Source organism: Microtus oregoni, unplaced genomic scaffold (assembly GCF_018167655.1).
Source record: "Microtus oregoni isolate MIOR12 unplaced genomic scaffold, Mior012 000014F_ref0000157, whole genome shotgun sequence".
Taxonomy (NCBI): domain Eukaryota; kingdom Metazoa; phylum Chordata; class Mammalia; order Rodentia; family Cricetidae; genus Microtus; species Microtus oregoni.
The window spans coordinates 18,396,425-18,417,654 of NW_024543073.1; the positions used below are offsets into that span (position 1 = coordinate 18,396,425).

The 21,230-nt window shown below is 38.9% G+C and overlaps 3 protein-coding genes across 7 annotated transcripts in view; 1 reads left to right on the forward strand and 2 right to left on the reverse strand.

Moving 5' to 3' along the window:
- Positions 1-994, reverse strand: part of Gfm2 (GTP dependent ribosome recycling factor mitochondrial 2) — a 39,838-nt gene extending 38,844 nt beyond the window's left edge. Inside the window, exon 1 of one of the 2 annotated variants that reach the window (XM_041663304.1) lies at positions 914-994. The gene's annotated coding sequence lies outside the window, so the exon portion shown is untranslated. Of the gene's footprint in view, positions 1-400; positions 527-913 lie in introns of those variants that run through there. The other variant, XM_041663305.1, reaches the window with a different exon arrangement.
- Positions 995-1,066: 72 nt separating this feature from the next.
- On the forward strand, positions 1,067-8,614 carry Nsa2 (NSA2 ribosome biogenesis factor). The gene is made up of 6 exons (XM_041663315.1): positions 1,067-1,206; positions 2,937-3,124; positions 3,213-3,363; positions 5,151-5,330; positions 7,054-7,246; positions 7,882-8,614. The coding sequence occupies exons 1-6, from the start codon at positions 1,204-1,206 to the stop codon at positions 7,947-7,949; spliced, it is 783 nt and encodes a 260-aa protein (XP_041519249.1). The 5' UTR covers positions 1,067-1,203; the 3' UTR covers positions 7,950-8,614.
- A 129-nt stretch (positions 8,615-8,743) lies between these two features.
- The window catches only part of Fam169a (family with sequence similarity 169 member A), a 60,646-nt gene continuing 48,159 nt past the window's right edge, over positions 8,744-21,230 (reverse strand). For all 4 annotated transcript variants that reach the window (XM_041663310.1, XM_041663312.1, XM_041663309.1 and 1 more), the window contains exons 9-13: positions 21,152-21,191; positions 20,415-20,565; positions 16,669-16,825; positions 13,241-13,438; positions 8,744-12,422 (exon numbers count right to left, since the gene is read on the reverse strand). In XM_041663310.1, coding sequence (XP_041519244.1) covers positions 11,895-12,422; positions 13,241-13,438; positions 16,669-16,825; positions 20,415-20,565; positions 21,152-21,191 — 1,074 coding nt within the window. In that variant the 3' untranslated portion in view covers positions 8,744-11,894. The remainder of the gene's footprint in view (positions 12,423-13,240; positions 13,439-16,668; positions 16,826-20,414; positions 20,566-21,151; positions 21,192-21,230) is intronic.

A 21,230-nucleotide genomic window follows, 5' to 3' on the forward strand; every position in this document is an offset into this window, starting at 1 on the left:
ATGAAAATAATTCTTGCACTCACACTGACTCTAGGCAACTCAAACAAAACAAAATACTATGGAGACAAAAACCTGAATCCAAGCACTAAGACTTCTTGGGATGAATACTTTCTAATATTGGTAGTTCCAAACTTAAGCATTAACTAGGATTTTTTTTTTTTTGATTACTAGGGGTTGATGAGATGGTTCAGCTGTTAAAAGCATTGGCTGTCCTTCCAGAGGACCCAGATTCAGTTCCCAGCATCCACTAGTACTCCAAACTATCTTTTGTGATCCAACACCTTCTCCTAGCCTCCGAGGACTCCAGGCACGCTCGTGGCGAACAGACATACATGTATGCAAAACACCCATCCACATTAAATAAAGTCACAAAACACACTTTTTAAAAGGTAAAACTGACCCTAATTTCATGTGCTTTCTTGGGAATTCCTTCCCGGCAATAGAGAGCCAGTTCATCCAGGTTCGCTCAGTCTTAGTTCTCGAATTGCAATAACCGGCCTCAAGAACTTAGGAAATTAAGTCCTAACCTCCACAAAAACAAAACGATCTCTTGCTTTCTTGGCAGTTGGCCCAGCAGTTTTACTTTCTACATAATAAATTTCAATTACTTGTGCACACACTAGTGACAAAAGAAAAACAATCAGTCGCCCTTGATAAAGGATGAAGGAAAACGTCCCTAATTCAGCAGGCATCAAGGGCTGGGCGTCTGGAGTCTGCTGTCAGCCGCAGCCACAAGGTCAGCAGTCCCCAGCACAAGACCGGTGGCCGCTGCACAGAGTGGCACTCACAAAGCACTGTGCACCAACGACTAGCTTCTCTCGGCCATTCTGAGGGGAGCAAGGGGCGCCCGCCACTCCAAAACTGGCAACAGGCTCACGTTACAACTCCCCACCGCCTAAAAAAAGCCCCATACCTGCAGAAGGAACGTACAGACCCGCCGGCTTGCGGCGCCGCAGGTGGCAGACCTTCCCATTTCCGGCGGTGCGTCAGCTAAATAGCGCCTGCAAGCAACTTCCGCTCTGCTGCCTAGAAAGCGGAGAGCCGACTCGGAACGGCTGTGTGGCGCTCACGCTTCACACGGCCTTCTTAAAGTGTTGCCCTTTCCCGTTCCGCCTTGCGCGGCGAGTGCTCGTGGGTCAGTGAGAGCCAGAAGAGGTTTTTCGCAGTCGGGAGGTCGCGGACGGCTGTTCCGCAGCTGTCATCATGGTAAGGAGGCCTCCTCGGGCGCTGGCGGCGGAGGGCTTGGGGGTTAGCGTGCTCGGACTGTCGCAGGGGAAGGACGGTGGCAGGCGGAACTGAGACGCTGTGGAGTTGGATGTAGACTCCGGGAACTTAGCTGCGGGACGGGGAACACAAGTTAGACGGTTTACTACTAAAGTCCTAGCGTGGTGTCAGTGTCAGCCGGATGGAACAGAGTTGAGGCTTGTGATAATAATAAGCACTAATTGACATCCCACCATTTTACTGCTCAGTAAGTAAACCTATAATCTTTGTAAGAAGCCAAACAGCGAATACATTGCGGAACCAAACCTGTCTGTCCAGACTGCCTGCCCTTTTCTTTCTACTGGATGTTTCTCGACAAAATGGAATGCCTCATAACTTTCTTTTTGCTCCAGAGTTCATGTGATAGCAGTTAAAAACACCATCCGTAATAGTTTTGTTACTTAGCATTATTCTCTAAACTGGACTTGACCTTGCATTATTGTCATTTTTTTGGGCTCAACATGTAAATAAATGCTGATCACAGTTTCATTGTTAAATCGATAAAAAATGAAACTATTTAGGATTCAAAGGGATCCCATACAATACTGACAATGAGCAAAATGATACACCCACTTCGGAAGACAGTTATGGCAGTGGACAATTTCCATACAGAGATCTGAATTCAACTATATTATTGAAACTTTACTGCTAACTACCAAAAGGAAAAAAGTCCAAATAACCATCATCTGGGCAGTAGACAGACAAATGAGTTTATGTTCTCACACCGTGACACTACCCATCATTATAAAATAGTTAAGCACTGATATGCACAAGGATATATTCCAGTTGAAAGAAGCCAGATGCAAAAGGGTATATGTTCTGTAGATTTCATTCACTGGGAAAAAAGTAAACATAGAAATAAAAGGTTGTGCCTGGTAGTGGCACACCTTTAACCCTAGCACTAGGGAGGCAGAGGCAGGCAGATCTCTGTGAGTTCCGGGACAGCCAGGGCTACACCGAGAACCATCAATAAAAACCAAAAGGAAAAGAAAAAAAAAATACATAGGGTTGAAGATGGTGATGTGTGTGTGTGGGGGGGGGGATGACTTAAGTAGCACAAAGGAATGTTTTGGGGTGATGGAAAATAAATACGCCATCTTGATTCTAATGGTTACAGAAATATATGATAGGTCAGAAATTACAACTCAAGCCAGGCGATGGTGGCACACGCCTTTAATCCCAGCACTCAGGAGGCAGAGGCAGGCGGATCTCTGTGAGTTTGAGACCAGCCTGGTCTACAGAGCTAGTTCCAGGACAGGCTCCAAAAAAAAGCCACAGAGAAACCCTGTCTCGAACCCCCCCCCCCAAAAAAAAAACTCCAGAAATTACAACTCAAACCTATAGCTAAAAATGGCAAATTTTGTTTTATGTTAATTGTTTTTTGGTAAAACTGACAAAGTTTCTAATAAAAATACCTGAAAATAATTTACCTTATTGTCCAAAGGAAAAAAATAATGAAATTCTGTAGTTACCTCATCTCTTTAGTAGACAAATCCCTTCATTGAACAGGAGCTTTTCCTGGAATTCATGCCGGTGTAAACACATGAATGATGTGCTAGGTTAAAGTATATTTAATTTACATCCTATGAAGGGTGATAGTACTAGAGTCATTAAAGCTTTGGGTAGTGTGGGAGTCTTACCTAAATAAAGTAACGTTTCTTAAATCATTTCAGCCACAAAACGAGCATATTGAATTACACCGTAAACGCTATGGATATCGTTTGGATTATCATGAGAAAAAGAGAAAGAAAGAAAGTCGGGAGGCCCATGAACGTTCAAAGAAGGCAAAGAAAATGATTGGCCTGAAGGCTAAGCTCTACCATAAGCAGCGCCATGCTGAGAAAATACAAATGAAAAAAACGTAAGTGGTCCTGTCTAACTCTCGGGATCGGGAACACCATTGGGTGATAATTGCCAAACACATTCCAAATCTCTTTCCTTTCTGATAGTATTAAGATGCACGAAAAGAGAAACACCAAGCAAAAGAATGATGAAAAGACTCCACAAGGAGCAGTACCTGCCTACCTGCTGGACAGAGAGGGGCAATCTAGAGCAAAAGTGCTTTCCAACATGATTAAGCAGAAACGAAAGGAGAAGGCGGTAAGCGATGAAAAAATTAATCTTGTCTTGCTTGACAGAAATATTTAAATCAAAATTTGAGGTTCTAGGTTTATCTCCAGTTTAATTTGGAACATTAAGTGCAACAATAGTTCCATTTGCATATCAAAGTCCTAAAATGTTTCGTAAATTTTTTATTTTGATGATTTAAGATTTATTTTTATTTTATATGTATGTTTGCCCATGTGTGTGCATTTATGACACTGCATGATGCCGACAAAGCCAGAACTGGAATTACTGTTGTGAGCTGCTATGTGGGTGCTGAGAACTGAACCCAGGTACTCTGAAAAGCGGCATTTGAAGGGCTCCTGGCTGCTAAGCCAGCTCTTAAGCCACAATTTTATAAATTTAGTTTGATAGAAACTTCTGTCTTATCACCAAAATTGAAATATCCCTGTTGAAAAAATTTCGAATTTAAGTTTTAACAAAAGGTATCACTGGGAGCTGTGGAGTAGCTCAGTTGATAAGTTTGCCTAGTTTGTCTGTAATCCCAGCACTTGGTGGGGGGGGGCAGGAGGATCAGAAGTTCAAGGTCATCCTTTGCTAAATAGCAAGTTTGAAACCAATTTCATCTACATGAAATCCTGCAAGCCATTAGAATATCATACATTTGGCTAGTCAGTAGTGGTACATGCTTTTAATCCCACCACTCAGGAGGCAGAGGCAGAGGCAGGTAGATCTCTGAGTTAGAGGCCAGCCTGGTCTACAGAGCTAGTTCCAGGACAGGCTCCAAAGCTACACAGAGAAACCCCGTCTTGAAAAACCACAAAAAGAGAATGTCATACATCTTTTATTTAAAAACTAATTAAAAACTAAGTAATGAACCTTAAGAATTCAGTAGATAATGACTTCCTACAATTGAAAATCCATGATGCTGTTGTACTGTGGAGAAAAACACAACTTACTTGTTTTTCCTGCCTTGCAGTGCCAAAATTGGTTCTAGTGGAAAATTTCCAAAGGGACTTAACGTAGATAGAAATTCAATAATTCTTTTAGTACACCCTTTACAAGTACTGTCAAACTAGCTAAAATTCTGTCCCAATTTGAAAAAGAGCAAATTTTTAAGCACCTGTGAATAGAATAAGCAACCTAATAGAAAAATGCATAGTATTGAAATCTTTTTTTTTTCAATTTGTAAATATCCCAAATTAGAATGTTGTGACGAGTAGCGGTTATCTACTCAATGAATAACTTGAACTAGTCTAACTGCAGATAAAAGAATCTAGAGTTCAAGGGATTATAAGTCATTCTTGGCTGTCAGGTCCTTGTGAAATGCTGGAGTTGCTCCGAGAACCCATGTCTTAGAAATATTAGTCCAGTATTCTTTTCAGTGCCTAGTATTGCTATACCTTGAGAGGTTTTGTTTTGTGTGTCTGTGTATTCTGGAGCAGTTGAGAACACCTAACAACCTGATGATCAGTCTCAAAGTCCACTTCAGGGTAAACTAACGAAGAAACTAAGTGGGATAGTGAGCTTGTAACTAGTAACTAGGACATGCACTGCTGATGCCTCATTGCCTTAGAGGGACATAACAAGGTATGAAGAAATCTTAGCTTAACCAAACCATTTATTTAATGTACCAGAATATATGAACTTAACTGATTTTTCTTAATTATGGCTTCTGAAGAAACAGCACAGACTTCCCCAAAACAGTTGAACAACAAGTGAAGTGTGCTGAATGGTTTAGGAGAAGTGAGTGTTCTACTCTAACTAAAACACGTGACTCATTCTTACTCTCTTTTTATTACAATACAAACCTGCACTTCTAGGGAAAATGGGAAGTCCCTCTACCCAAAGTTCGTGCCCAAGGAGAAACAGAAGTATTGAAAGTTATTCGAACAGGAAAAAGAAAAAAGAAGGCATGGAAGAGGATGGTTACTAAAGTCTGCTTTGTTGGTGATGGTTTTACAAGAAAACCACCTAAATATGAAAGGTTTATCAGGCCGATGGTAAGTTTCTATGGGAGTATGATGACTTAATGTTAGCCCCTTGTTAAATATTCTTGGATAAAGAATATTACAGTTTCCTGAAATTGCTAAAATTGATGTGAAAAACAGCTTGGAGAGCATTTTGTGCTATTTTTGTTACATCATTATTGGAAATTTACTTTGTATTTCCATGAATCTAGGCTGAGTCTTAACTTCAGATTCATAATAGACTTTAGATGAAAGAATTTATATAACATTGCTAGTGATTTTTTTTTTTTGTTTTGTTTTTCGAGACAGGGTTTCTCTGTGGTTTTGGAGCCTGTAGCTCTTGTAGACCAGGCTGGTCTCGAACTCACAGAGATCCGCCTGCCTCTGCCTCCCAAGTGCTGGGATTAAAGGCATGAGCCACCCCCGCCCGGCTGCTAGTGAATTCTTATATTTAAGCATTATACACTAGACTCTTCATTCTTTTATAGTCATATTCAACAAGATAGATGCTGTATGCCTGAAGTGCTAGGCCTTTGATACCAACCCATTAGACAATTTGAGTAAGAATGTTTGCTTACATTTGATCTTACACAAAAGACAAAAAAAGCACTGGACTTAGCTTGAGCTTTAGTGAGGTAAATTTCGTTTTTACTTCTTTTGAGTACATTCTAAATAGTATAACTTTTTATAAGGACTATAAAATAGCTTAATTTCTGTTGATAGCAGTAATAATATCTTCACAAACAAATCTCCTGCCTAGAATTTCCCCTTCTGCTTTGAAAAATATGGAACTGATTTTTTTCAGAATCATTTCAGAGATTTCAAGTGCCACCATAAGTCTAGCCTGCTTAGATACATGAATGTTGGTAGTATTGATCTTAATGCTCAATCTAAATAATTGGTAATGGATTCAAATGCTACAATCACTGCTAACAGCTTTTTTTCACTGGATAGGGCAGTTTCTACACCCCCGCCCATTCACTTACTGTACCAGAGGCTACCTGACTGCAGAGCCCAGAACATTTGTTCATTCATGATCCTGACTTTAATTTTGTATTTATAATCTTTGGAATAAATTTTGGTGGCATTTTTTTTCCCAGGGAGGGACCTTTCTCTCAATACTAAGAACTTAATTAAACATCATTTTCCTCCCATCCGCAGAGGTAAAAATAAAGCAAAACTGCATGCTGTTCTGACATATCAAGTGCTGTACTGACAGGACCCATTCGGGGGACTTGGTGGCATCTGTGACAGGACCTCTCAGTCTATTCTCCAGTCTTTGAGTCATATTACCATCTACATAAAGAAAGCTAACACCCACCAGTTCCCTTTTCTTCCCCATGTTTAAAGAAGGCTGGAGTATTTGGAATCTGAAATTGGAGCCCGTAGGTTGGATTCCATTTACCACATACAATTTAATCAAACGTGCAGACCCGGAGGGCTCTTGGGAGGTTGTCATGTATAAACGAGGTACTCGTGAACTCTAGCAGTGTCTGGCACAGAGTAAGCTCAGTGAGTGCAGTGACTAGAAAAACACAGCTATTAACTGGGTATTCCGACATGGGAAACCTTTTGGATTGTGTATACTTCTTTCTACCACATTATCCACTGAGATATTTAGTCTGTTGAAATGTTAATATTTTATTTGATAGTTTAAGACAATATTCATCTCCTAGTTTAGATGACTAGAAGACTAGAAAAAGGATCTAAAGCCCCTGCCCACCATGTAGACTCATTCTTGTGGTTGACTTTCTAGGGTCTGCGTTTCAAAAAAGCTCACGTCACACATCCTGAACTGAAAGCTACCTTTTGCTTGCCGATACTTGGTGTGAAAAAGAATCCATCGTCCCCATTATATACAACTCTGGGTGTAATCACCAAAGGGACAGTCATTGAAGTGAACGTGAGCGAGCTGGGCCTCGTGACACAAGGAGGCAAGGTTATTTGGGGTAAGTAAAAGTTTAAATGAGGGGTTGCTTTCCTGTAGCCTAATGCAAACACTTCCCTAAGTATTAAAAGTGTACAACTTTAATGAAGAAGAGCCAAGTATGTTAGGGGGTTGGAGCTATGAGTTCTTTTCCTGATTTAGTTTTTGCTTTTACTGCCCAGATTATCCTTAAACTTAGACGTTGTTTGAAAAGGAAGATATTGTTTAAAATAGGTTGTTAAACTGATTTGAAATTCATTAAAGCAAAATAAGTCATCATGGGAAAGTAGATACTAATAAAATGTATTAATAAAATGGAGCTGGCTGCTGTTTGTGAACAAAATTACATAAGTTTAGAGTACAACTTGATCTTGAGTTACCCTCTGCTTGCTTATTAAATACGGTAGACTCCTGGGTGGTGGTGGCGCATGCCTTTAATCCCAGCACTCGGGAGGCAGAGGCAGGTGGATCTCTGTGAGTTCGAGGCCAGCCTGGTCTACAAGAGGTAGTTCCAGGACAGGAACCAAAAGCTACAGAGAAACCCTGTCTCGAAAATTCAATAAATAAATAAACTAGGTAGACTTTAGACAAAAGTTTTATGCTTTAAGATTATTTTCGTTAACATTCTTTTCTTCCTTTGGCTTTTCTTTTCCGTAGGAAAGTATGCCCAAGTTACCAACAATCCTGAGAATGATGGGTGCATAAATGCAGTCTTGCTGGTTTGATAGTGACTTCTACTGAAAACTACACACGGTTAGGAAAACACCATCACTGTGATCTGGCTGAATACTACCAAGGTGCCTACCCATGAGCAGTCATCGAGGAGTATTTATTAAATTGTAAATAAAAAATAAAAACTGCACAGTTTTACAGTTAGTCTTTAGTTTGGGGACTAAGGGCTCACATGGTAATAAAATGTAGTGACCGAATAGCAAGCACACAGATAGATGTATGTGAACTAGAGTGTATGCAGCATCATTGGAAAAGCCCCCAGTGTTGTTTGAAGCACCCATAAAGGTTAATGAACACTTAATTATTGAGTATTTTCCATCTCACTGCCATTAACCCTAAAAAAATGGAACATGTTAAACTTGATAAGGTTTTAAGAAATATTACATAAAAAGTATGTGAGAAGGCAAATTAAACTGAACACAACTTGTGGCTTTTCCACTTGTAACCAATAATTTATGTAGTACTTCAGTGAACTCCAGTGTACTTCTACATTTATACTGCTACAGTGATGGTACAAATTGGTTTAGATAGTTCTAGACTATGTACTAGTGCCCTGAAATGCAGTAGTTAATTAGATTAAAAGTCATGATTTGGAGTTGTAATTTAATCCAACCTTTTTTGTGATCTGTGAATCATAGGGTCATGGTTTTTTTTTTTTCTTTAAAAGTCTGCCTTCATAATACAGCCAATGCTTTAACAGAATCATTCAATGTCTATTACAATAACTAAGCACATCTTCATGAATGAAACTTGGGGGGGAAAAAATGAAAACACAGACCAAAAAACAATCACAAAATATAGGTTTAATTGCTATTTTAAACGTTAAGGTGGGGGGGAAGACTAGCAAGGAAACAAAACATAAATTCTCCAGTAAGACTTGCAGCTCTGAATACAACATTTTTTTCTCTTAAGTTTTAGAACATACAAAGATGGTAGTAAATGACCGTTCAGTACAGACAGATTCACCTCAGAACCTTTCTTTACAATTAGATTTTAACATTTTCCACCAATAAAAATGGGTAATATATGATTTATTCACTTAAGTCACAGATGGTGAAAGGAAGTCTGACTTCAGGTAATCAGTGTGGTATTGCTGAAGTAGGTTTGCTTTTTTTAAGAAATAAAAACAGCAAACTATCTTGTAGTAGGAAGTATGAAAGCAAGCATGACATACGTAACAGACCACACCAAAAACACCAGATTGAGAGTGGACGTAAAAGGCAGAAGTTGCTTTCTAAATATGGTTACATATGAGTAGTGTTAGTATAAATTCCTTATTTACATTGAAATCTGTGTAGGCTGCTGGTGTGACCACACCTTAGAAAGTAATCGCAGAGGAAGGAGCCTCGGAGCAGATGTTTAGCTAGTAGACAGGGTTTAAAAGAACACTACGCTAAAGTCACAAACCATCTCAGGTAACACTAATCATCTGTTAAAAGAAAACCATTAATGACTAGAATTCCTTGCTCTGTAAACCAATGGAAATATGAACGTAGACACATTAAAGTAGAAGAATGTGAACTTACATAGATGACTGACATTCTAAGTCATGCTATTATTTGATTTCGTTAAAAAATCATAATAGATTCTCTCCATCTTTAAAACTTGGAGCTTTACAATAAAATTCTTAAATATTTTTTTGTGTGGTCTAACAGTAGTTTAGGTTTGAAAGTAAAACTAAAATTTTGCTAATACTCATCTGCTTTATATTATATAAGGAAATATATATGTATATACACCAGAAGGGAGCACCCCTCTCCACAAATATGACTTCTAAACAAAAAGAACCAGTTCCCAAGATACAACAGGGTGTGACCAAACATACAAAACTAGCTACTTGAAGCCACAGCAGTCCTCCTAATGCCTTGCAAAAACTACAAGTATCGAATTAAGCTTATTTAGGTTCCCTACTAAGCACAAATTTTGTTATAAATTTTATATAATCAGTATGCTACTGAACATGAAAGATCTTTCCTGTGTGACAGAATTTTTTCCTGTGACCTCTAAACTTTAACTTCTGTCACAGACAACATATTTGTGTTTTGAAATTGCTTTAAATTCCATTTATATTAAACAAGTTTAATAAGTATAAGTTTATATACTAGTCCCCAGTGTGATGTATTTTTAACTCAAGAGACTATTCACACATCAAGCTGCCAGTGAGTGCAATCTTTTAAAAACACTCATTTGTGTAAAGGGAACAATAGCCAAAAAAACCCTAGAATTTTTTAGTGAGTACTATAAAATTAAAATTTAATTTTCTGAATCTTAACAGACTCTTCAGATACTATCCCTAGTTGAGATCTTAACAAAAGCTTCTCTAAAAGTGTAAAACAGCCTCAGCATCTGGCAGATCCAGAGTTCGTTACACCTATTTAACTTAGCATTGAGAAAAATGCCATAATTTTCACTTAACAATCATTAACTAGCTTCTAGCCAAAAATAAAAACAACAGGTGAATACAAGTGTTCTAACATCATAGTAGAGTTACTATTTAGTCTGCTTAAAGACTTTAACTAATTGGACTTTCTAAGACATCTCATCCCTAAATGTAAGACCTGACATCACCAGATCACCTAACCGACTGAAGACTGAACTGCAAATCGAAACTCACAGCACCTAACATAAGGACACAAAGTCCAGGTATTTTCTCAAGGCTCAAACTTTCACAATAATGAATCTCAATGGTCTCAAAATAGCCTCCAACTTAAATATAAATGAGAGTACATGGTACTTCCAAAATACTATTGGCAGATTCTCTATGGTGTCTAAGAATAATCGTTTTTGTTCATTTTAAAACCAACTGTCATAAAGAAATGAATAGGTTTTCCCCCCCTATAAAAAAAATCAAATGCTTTTGCCATGGCAATAAAGTACACGTACAGGGTAGCCTACAGTCAGTAGTCAGAACATCCAAAGTATACAAGACCCAAAGGGACAGCAGAAATAGAATTTAGGCATTTGGACAACTCATAGGATAGGTCTAAAGAGGTGGTTCTAAACCTATCCCCAAAATAGGTTTAAATAGGTATAAACTGCAAGCGAGATGGAAGTCTTAAAAGAAGAATCACAGTGACTTACAGAGACTAGAGGGATTAAGTAGACTTAGGAAGGGCTATACTTCTGCAGAACTCTAATTAATTAAGCAGGAATAAAGTATCTGATCTGACCCACCCACAGTCCAAATTAAACTACATTCTAAATTCAATTGCGTGAACTGTTTACCAGTTTAAAGTGTACCCAAGCTTTTTAGCATCTGCAAATATACAGAAAATTTTAGAAATTATACCAAACTAATACGTCAGGTGGAATTTTAAATTACCCATATGCCACAGTTAAGTCTCTAAAGGTACTGTTAACATCAGATGATATGAAGGCTAGACTGTGTACTTCACAGATGTCGAACTATCTACAACTAATAAGAAATAAAAACAATCATGTTCACTACCATAAACTATGTTTTGTCATCTCACTTGAGATTATTTTAATTTAGTGACAACATTTTTGTTTAGTTATGCCTACACTTAAAAATATGGAGATTGTTTTTGATACTAAGATAAAACATTGAGAACCCTTGCCAAGTTTTTACCATTAAAGCCCTTAGTATAAAAGATTTCTAGGATCTTTGTGTTAGAAAGTCTACTAAGATTTTTAATTTTTTTAAAATATTAATGGTTAGATGTTCCACATGCTAAAGAAAAATGTATGAATGACCTGGATTCCCAAAATTGACAAATGGTTCATAAAAATAAAAGTTACTTAGAGAAAATAATAAAAAAGAATGGTGAGCCCTGAAGGGTAAAGGAACCTGCGTTTATAAATAAGTTCAGATTGAAACTTTGGAATCTGTCCTGTGCCCCATGCTGTTTATTAATTACCATGTTTAAAAACAACAACTACATTACAAAGAAGAGAATTTATCATATGTATTTCTTCACTCAGGACAGTTTGGCTTTTTTCTTGGCAGGTCCTTTATGTCCTTTGGCCTTTCTTCTCAAATTCCTCCTGTCTACTACAGGAACTTCCACCTCTATCTCCTCTGAGCTGCTATCCACAGCTTTCTCAGCTGATTGTGTAAACTGGTCCAGTTGCTCAGAAGACGCTTCAGATTGCTCCTCTGACTGGTTCTTCTGCCCTGCATTCTGTGGGAATGGCACATCTTCAAGTTCTACCTCTATCTGAGCAGCAGATGTTTCCTGGGCCTCAGGGACCCCATCCTCACCCTGATCCTCCAGTGAGGAAGTAGTGTTGGATGATAAATTCTCAGAGACCGGCTCTTCAGGAAAGTCTGTTACTGCAGAATTTGGAAAACCACTGTCAGACTTCTCTTCATTTGACAGGGTGGCAACATTGTCTGAGCTCCCCAAATGTATTTTCTTTTTTGAAACTAACTTTTCCTCAGTATGTCCTTTATCATCAGATGGGCCTTGATCTGTCAACATTTCTGAGTCAGAAACAGGTGAGGTCTGGGGGAAAAAAGCCATACAAAAATAAAGCTCAATAAACAATTTTATAATACAGTTCTAAATGAATCATTCTCAGAACACTGTCTCTGAATTATGTAAAGAACTCAGTACTGATTATTTTTGTTACAAAGGAGTCCATATTCTTAAGTTCAACTCAAAATTTCTTCAAAATTGTCTCATGGCAAATTTAATACAGTAAGAAACCATTTTGCCTCAAAAGAGCATCCAAAACACTTATAATTCTACCAAACCATCAGTTATCTCTAAGTTCTGCTGTTACTATAGCCAGAATGAAGAATCTCTTGGGACAACACTATCCTATCCCTTGCTCAGTCTAACTGGTTTCACTGGACAACAGTGGTAAGGACAATGGGAGCTTTATTCACCAACCTCAGTGAGACACTTAGAAAGCATTAGTATAGCTGTAAGTCGTAATATTCAAAGCCAAACTAATTTTTAAATATTCATCAAGCTTTTCCTTAGCTTGTCTACTGAATTTAAAACAATTGAAATTACTGTAGTAGTCATAGCCAATGTAGACAATAAGTATTCAACTGTTTGATAAACCATGGATTTTTTTTTTTGTAATTTTTCTAATCATTTTCCTAAGCCTGTAAGAGAGTACTCATTTTGTTACCATAAAGTAGTTATGATGTGGGGTGGGGGTGGAACTGAACCTTGAAAGACATATAAAAATTTATGTCTGAAATAAAATTCTCCTAAAGGACTATATGCTAGATCTGACTCCTCCACCTCTACCTAATGGCACCAATACTGGCAAAGGTTACCTATAAGAAAGTAAGGTGATTCTGCCTTACCTTGTCTGGTGCAGCCTCAGAAGTTTTTGGAGAGTCTGCCACCACTGGAACAGTATTCACAGTCTCCTCTCTGGAATTCAAAGACGGAACTTTTACCTCTTCTTCCAGCCCTTCACTGGTGGAGTCCTCTTCAGTCACCAGTGAGGTCTTAAGGGCATCACCCACGACCTCACCATTCACAGGCTCTAATGTGGAGTCCTACACCAAGAAGGGAAGGCAGGCTCTGATTACAAACTAACTGGCTGTTCAAGGAAGACCCATTCTCAGTCCCTACTTATCATCCACCAGGACTCAGAAGAGATTTAAGACAATATAAAGCATGAGTCAAAGAATAGATTTACTGGAGGAGGAATTTAGTAGGCAGTACCAGCAGAGTAAAGAGTCCCCAAGGGCTGGGCATGGTGGCACACACCTTTAATCCTACCACTCTGGAGACAGGTAAGTTGATCTCTGTGAATTCGGAGCCAGCCTGATCTCCAAAAGTAGTTCCAGGCAGGCTAGGACTGTTACACAGAGAAACCCAGGGGACAGGGCACAGCGGGAGAGGATTCCCAAGGACCACATACTCCTACTGTTCTTTTGGTGATAGGGCAGTACGAGGATGCCCGGGGATTACACATTGTTGGTCTGAGACTCGACAGAAAGATACTGCTCCTTTCTATTCCTTTTCTTTTTTTGCTTTCTTTTGTTTTTCAAGACAGGGTTTTTCTGTGTAGCCCTGGCTGTTCTGGAACTCGCTCTGTAGACCAGGCTGGCCTCAAACTCCCAGAGATCCACCTGCCTCTGGGAGATTTAAAGGCGTGCACTACCACTGTCCAGCTACTGTTGAATTATCATTTCTAATTCCTAATGATTGTCTAATAACCAGAAGGTATTTTTACCATTTTAAAAATTAGAACATTAATGCACATGACTGGTCAAAACTAGATCCAATACTAGATTTTATATTCAAGCATATAAAAGAAAGTTTTCCAGATAGATGTGGTGGGACACACCTTTAATCACAGTACTCAATGCAGGCAAATATCTTTGAGTTCAAGGGCAGACTGGTCTACACAGTGAGTCCCAAGACAGCCAGGACTCTGTAGAGAGACCCTGACTCAAAAGAAAGTTTCCCAAATGAGACGTGAAAATTACTTACCTTTTCCAAAATAAAATTTTTCTAAAATATAAGTTTTTCAAATGAGCCTGGTGGTATGACTATAACCTTAGTATCAGAAGACTAAGGCGAGAGGATTCCAAGTTTAAGGACAGTCTAAGTAAATATAATGTCAATTCTAAGTATAGACAGGATTACAAGGGGGATTCTATCTCAACAAAGAGAAAGAGTATTTTCTATCATTAATATATATTTTACTATTATACAAAGTGGTATGCACCATTGGTTACAAACAGAAGGCAATTACAATAAACTCATAAAAGGACCAACCATAGAGGGAGAAATGTTAAAGATAAGAAAATAAAAACAATAGAAGGCAGAACTGTGGTCACTAAGTAAGAAGCAATGAAAACGTCAGTGCTTTAAGTTTTACATTTGAGAACACAATGAACAAAACAGTAAGTAGACTCAACACAGAAGAATGGCGCCAAGGCTAAGAGTGGGTACTGCTCTTGCAGAAGACTATGGTTCAGTTCCTAGCTCCCATGTTATGCGGCTCACAAATGTCTGTAACTACAGCTCCAGAGGATTCAGCAACCTCTTGTGGCTTCTTTGGGCACTCATATGCAAATGCTTAAACATAGAAATACACCTCCACACATAATTAAAAATAAACATAAGAAAAAAGTATTATTGGATTTAAGGTGACAGAGATATACAGTAGGCAAGTTATATTGTAGATCAAGACTTGGGGTTGGTATGGAGCATTTGGTATGAGGACCTAGTTCAAATTCCCACATCCACATAAAACAGTGAACACAATTGCTCATTCCTCTAACAGCAGTAGGCCCCAGAGACAGGCTAGATAAAAGGGAGCTTCAGTTTGGTGAGAGACCTCCATCTCAAAGCACTAAAGCAGACAGCAATAGAGGAAGACATCCTTCTCTGGCCTCTGCATGTGTACACACAGGCACGTGCACCCCCACCCGACAACAGAACATGAACCAAAGACCAAAGGACAAAAGACTTGAGTTTCCAGAATGTACACATTAAGGAGAAAAAAGCATGAGTCAGAGTCAAATATATATGCAGACACATGGACACATTAACATATACAAGAACAAAACCATAACAAAACCCTCAATGATTAAAACGTTCTAAAGCAAGGAAACTAGAGAACCTTAAGAAAGATAAAGCCATCAGTCACTACAGGTAAGAGAAGCCATTGGAATTCCAATGGAGCTGTCACTGGAGTGCTGTAATAACATAGGCTAAATGTCTTGCCAGAGACGGGTTGCATGGTACACACTGTGTATTATAGTTTAAAGAAAATTAGTATGAGTGGTGCTGGAGAGCTCTTTAGATTAAGAGCACTGGCTGCTTTTGCAGAGAATTCAGATCCAATCAGCAGCACCCACATGGCAACCTAAACTGTTTGTAACTCCGGCTCCAGAGAATCTCATGCCCTTGTTTTTGAGACAGTCTTTCTGTATATTCCTGACTATACTAGAACTCACTATTAGATCAGACTGCACTCAAACTTAGAGATATACTGTTTCTGCCTCCCCAGTGCTGGGGTTAAAGGTGTGGGCCACCATGCCTGGCTCCCCTTATGACCTTCAAAGGTACTAGGCATTAGACACATAAGTGGTGCAGACATACATGGAGGTATCACACCTATACATAATAAAAACATAATAAAAATAAAATTGATAGTACTTTGATTCTTATATTGCATACACTAGAGAAATAGGTAAAAGACTTTTCAAGGAACTCAGGTGCATATGAAACCCCGAAAAAGGAATGTTTAAAGTAGAAAGGACTGAGCTATCAAAAAGGATGGAAAAATGGGTAAAGGGGGGAAAAGGAGAATAGAAATAACAAACAAAGAGCTCAAGTATCAAGCAGGATTAATTTTTTACTTATATACAGAGAATTTATCTATTTTCAGGTTTTGTTTCATGATATTGTTTTGTTTTGTGTTTATTTTATCCATTTTACCTATTTTTTCACTAGTAAAAATAAAAAATCCAAATCCAAATAACTAATTTCAAATTCTAACAAAATTACAGGTGCAACTGAGGACTGCGTGGACTCTAGCCAGTCTTCAAGGCTTTATCACTTGTTTACTTAAATTCTTTTAGCTCCACTTCTCGGTCTGTATTCAAAATGCACTGAGGGATCTTCCAATTTGCCTTCCTATTATCCTAGTCAATGTGTACTTTTCCTTAACACCAACCACCATTTCTACATTATGGTCATTTTTCTCTAGCAGTGTATGGTCAGGGACGCTTTCCTCTACTGGTTTTATTTATTGAGGACTTCATACTTTGTCACCATCCTGTTTCTCTAGGCGTGGCTGAGTGTCCAGTGTAGGCTGTGCATCTTTATCACTGCTTTCTTCTTCAAATTCAACCCATCTCTGCTCAGGTTCTTCTTCCAAGAATTCTTCTGAGCTCTCTGAAGTGCGTGCAGAATATTCTATTCTGGAAAACAAACCAACAGAAAAAGATAAAATTTAAGGATCCTATTTGAGACAGTATAGGTGATGAAGTCAGGGCCTCCAGTACGACTGATTAACCAAAGCATTGTACAATCCTGGCCCTCTTTATTTTGAAAAAGGTCTTGCTAAAATAGTTCAGCCTGTCTTGGGGCTCACTCAAAATCCTCCTGCCTCAGCAACCTAGAATCCCTTAGGAAAAAAAAGGATTTTTTTTTTCTCCCTTTTTGTGTTGCAAGAAAGGGTTTCTCTGTAGCTTTGAAGTCTGTTCTGGAACTCAGTGTGTAGACCAGGCCGGCCTCAAACTCCAATATCCACCTGTCTCTGCCACCCAAGTGCTGAGATTAAAGGCGTGTGCCACGACTGCCCAGCTAGAATCCCCTCTTTAAAAAGTTACATTTTAGATCACTAAGTGCTATTCCATCAGCTTTAGATTCTGTAGGTTCAAAACTAATCTTCATTCTGAAAAAATTCGTTCCTTTTCTTGCCTGTTGTTTAGTTCAATTAAAAACATCACCACTTTCTCTATTTAGACTAGACGTTTCATCTACTCTATCCTACTCAACTGGAATGAACATATACCCCAGCTGACTTCCACTATTTTCAGAGCACAGCTTCTGTCCATAATCAAATGTAATGACTAACTGACATGTTCTAGGACCTGACATCACCCTCTACAGACATTTCTTAGCTATGCAGAGTGGAAACAACTTAAATGTTTAACTGATGAATGAAATTGTAGTAAATATGTACCATGGATGTCTTGTCAGCTGTCATGAAAAATTATCATGAAATTTGTAATTGAAAGGATAGAAGTAGAAAATTTATACTGTGGTGGTTTAAAAGATAACGGCTTCCACAGGGCACCATGTTTGAATTCTTAGTGCCTAGTTGCTGGAACTGTTTGGGAAGGACTAGGACATCAGGCCTTGTTGGAGGATGTGCCCTGTGTCCTGTTCTGTGGATGAGCTCTCAGCACTGCTCCAGAGTCATGCCTGTCTGCTTCCTGCCACACTTTCTACTATGACCATGATGGGATGCTAACCCTCTAGAACTTTAACCTCCAAATGAACCTTCCTTCTGAGGTTGACTTTGTTGTGGTCTTTTTTAAAAAATCACAGCAACAGAAAAGAAACTAAGAAGTTGGTGCTGGGGGACAAGCTAACACTGTGACACTTTTTTCTTTAAGAAGAAAAAGGGAATCTAGAAGACTTTGGGACTTTGGACTAGAAGACTAGTTGGCTGCCGAGAGCAGAGGCTGGAAGACAGTGGTGACTAAACTACATGGACTGTGCAGACCCAGCTCAAGAGGCTTCAGGGGAAGATTTTTTTTTTGAAAAAATGTTTTTATTGAGCTATATATTTTTCCAGGGGGAAGAATTAGCAGCTGGCTAGATACTCATTCTTGTACTATTTTGGCAAAGAATCTGGCTGCCTCCTGTCCTTGTCCTAAGAAGTTCCCTGAAACTAAACTGAAAAGTAATGGAACAATTTCTTCAGCAGAGGAGATTTCAAGACAACCTAATAGGTCTTAAAATCACTAATAACCACTCCACAATGTGGTTATGAATAACCACAATCACTCTTCTGCAGATCTACAATGAGAAAAAGCAAGTGGGGCAAAAAGAAACACTAAACATACCGTTTAAAGAGAAAAGGAACACATGAGATATAGAGCTACAGAATTAGGAGTTTTCTATACTGGGGTTCAGTATTTCCTCCCTATGCCCCCTTATGTCTCTTAATGTTTATTCTGTGCCTTGTATGTTGAAGTATGTAATTTTCTTTTTGATTTTAATTTTACAGAGGGTTACAATTGTCTTGAGTCTCAAAAGAGACCTTAAACTTTGGACTTTTAAAGTATTGAGACTGAAAAATTATAATGACTTTTGAAGTTGGATCAAATATATTTTGCACTATGCTATAAGCCTATGGTGGTCAGAGAATGGAATGTGGTGGTTTAAATGGCAATAATCCCCATAGGTTAAGAATTTAAGATAAAGCCAGGTGGTGCATGCCTTTAATCCCAGCACTCAGGAGGCAGAGGCAGACAGATCTCTGTGAGTTCGAGGCCAGCCTGGTCTACAGAGGTCGAGGACTGGCTCCATTGCTACTGAAAAATCCTGTCTTGAAAAATCAAAATCAAACAAACACCCAAGAATTTAAGATAAGAGTTAGGGGGTGGGCACAAGAACTGCAAGGGGAGAAGGTTCAAAATGATGTGATACAGGATTCGTGTATGAAAGCACACCTGTGAATCAGGTGGGCACACCTGCGAATCAGGTGGTGCTAACATACGCCCGCAATCCCAGCATTCAGGAAGCAGAGGCAGACAGATTTTTGAGTTTGAGGCTAGACTGAGCCTGCAGAACACAGCTAGTGGGCCTTGAAATTCTTCTCTCTCCTAATTTTACTTACAAAGTTTTACTTATTTTTAAGCACTGACCCCAAAGAAATAGGTGGACAGTGACAGAGGACAGCCAGTGGTCTCTTCTGGATTCTGTATGTGCTCACAGACACACACAGACACAAAAAAATCTTAAAAATTCACAAAGAAAACTTCATTACATTAAATAATTGTTCATGAGACTACTACATAGTTATCTACATACAGTATTCATTTCACATTTTACATTTAAATATTTACTTACATTTTATTAAAATTAAATATTTAATTATCCCTACCTAAAATTATTTCCTACTCAAAGTAACAGATTTTTTTAAATTTGAGGTAATTTAACATCTAAAGTGACAAAGCTGTGGATTAACTAAATGATTGAATTAAATGGTTAGTCAGAAAAGTCTAATTTTATTATAAAATATAAAATCTTGCTTTCTATCAGATGTTAAAGAGCTGCAAAGATGGCTCAGTATAGCCTAGCTATAAAAGTCCTGGTCTCAATCTCCCGTACCATATAAACAAGGTACTGTGGTACCCAGCTTGCAATTCCAGGCCTCAGGAGGTAGAAGCAGAAAGAAATGCCACATAGCAAGTTTCAGACCATGTGAAATTCCCCCAAAACTGAAAAATTCAAAGACACCTTTTTTTGTTATTTTCCTTTGTTTCAGAGACTTGCCATACAGCACAAGCTTGCCTCAAACCCCTGGCAATCGGCCCATCTCCGCCTCCCAGTAGTGGATAATAGACACGAGTCACCACATCTCATTTGGAGATAAAATTTTACCAAGAATTCTGACTGCCAGGTCTCTGGAAAAACTGACTGTACTATTTATGTTTACTACTATCCAGTAGCCTGGGAAAAGTGAATTAATTATAAAGTAACTGAATTTTCTTTAAATAGACTTCAAGCTTCAGCATTACTGAAACCTACCCTATCAAAGTTGATGAATCTTCTGGGATAATATAATGACCTGAGTACTCTGGGTTTGCACACATGAAGACTCTAGAGTGAGTCAGAAAATAACATTCCTGGGAACAGAACCCAAATACAAACCCTTGGGCAAAGACACCTGCTGCAGCACAGTAGAGTAGCTCAGCCTTCAGGACCAGACACCAACAGTAGGAAAGCGACAATCCACGAAATAATGTAAGCGAAACAGCATTTCTTCCTTACTTGTTTACTGAAGCCACAGCTGAAGTCTGGGCAGTGTTCTCATCTTCACCTTGAGAACTACTAAATTCAGAATCCTGAAAGCGCTTTCCGATCTTTGGTCGCTTTAGATGACTGCTTCGAGTTCGAGTAGAAACAGGCGTCTTTTCTGGACCTGAGGGCAAACCAGGAAACTGCACTGACTATGCATGGGAAGGACTACCTATGAAAACACACAGAAATGCAAGAACTACACCAGGCTAACCCACCCACTGCTCACGGTACAGTTTTCCTCCTTCCTTCAGCTCAAGCTAAGAAAACATCAGCATTTGTTTTCATCACAAGATTACTGCCAACGTTCACTCCTCGTATTTCTCCATTATCCTGAGGGTTACTACATTCATGTTCTCTCCAACTGATTTTGGGGAATGATACAGACATTATAATCTCTATGTTACAGGAAAAGGAGGAGGAGGCTCAACCGCACCCCCAGTATTCACACAGAGTAGTAAAATCGGGGAAGTGGCCAGGTGGTGGTGGCGCACGCCTTTAATCCCAGCACTTGGGAGGCAGAGGCAGGCAGATCTCTGTGAGTTCAAGACCAGCCTGGTCTACAAGAGCTAGTTCCAGGACAGGCTCCAAAACCACAGAGAAACCCTGTCTCCAAAATGCAAAAAAAAAAAAAAAAAAAAAATCGGGGAAGTGGTGCATGAAGAGTCCAAAGCCAAAACACTTACTAAAAGAACAGCTGATTTTCTTACCTTCAGAAGTGCTAGCAAAGGCATCTTTTAGGGAATGGATCTAAAATAGAGACAGAGGTTAATATCTAATGTTTTTAAC

Excerpts from the sequence above, each read along its gene's own strand:
- Nsa2 (XM_041663315.1), top strand. Across the intron at positions 5,331-7,053 it reads AAAGGTTTATCAGGCCGATG|GGTCTGCGTTTCAAAAAAGC; the intron begins GTAAGTTTCTAT and ends TTGACTTTCTAG. Across the intron at positions 7,247-7,881 it reads AGGAGGCAAGGTTATTTGGG|GAAAGTATGCCCAAGTTACC; the intron begins GTAAGTAAAAGT and ends TCTTTTCCGTAG.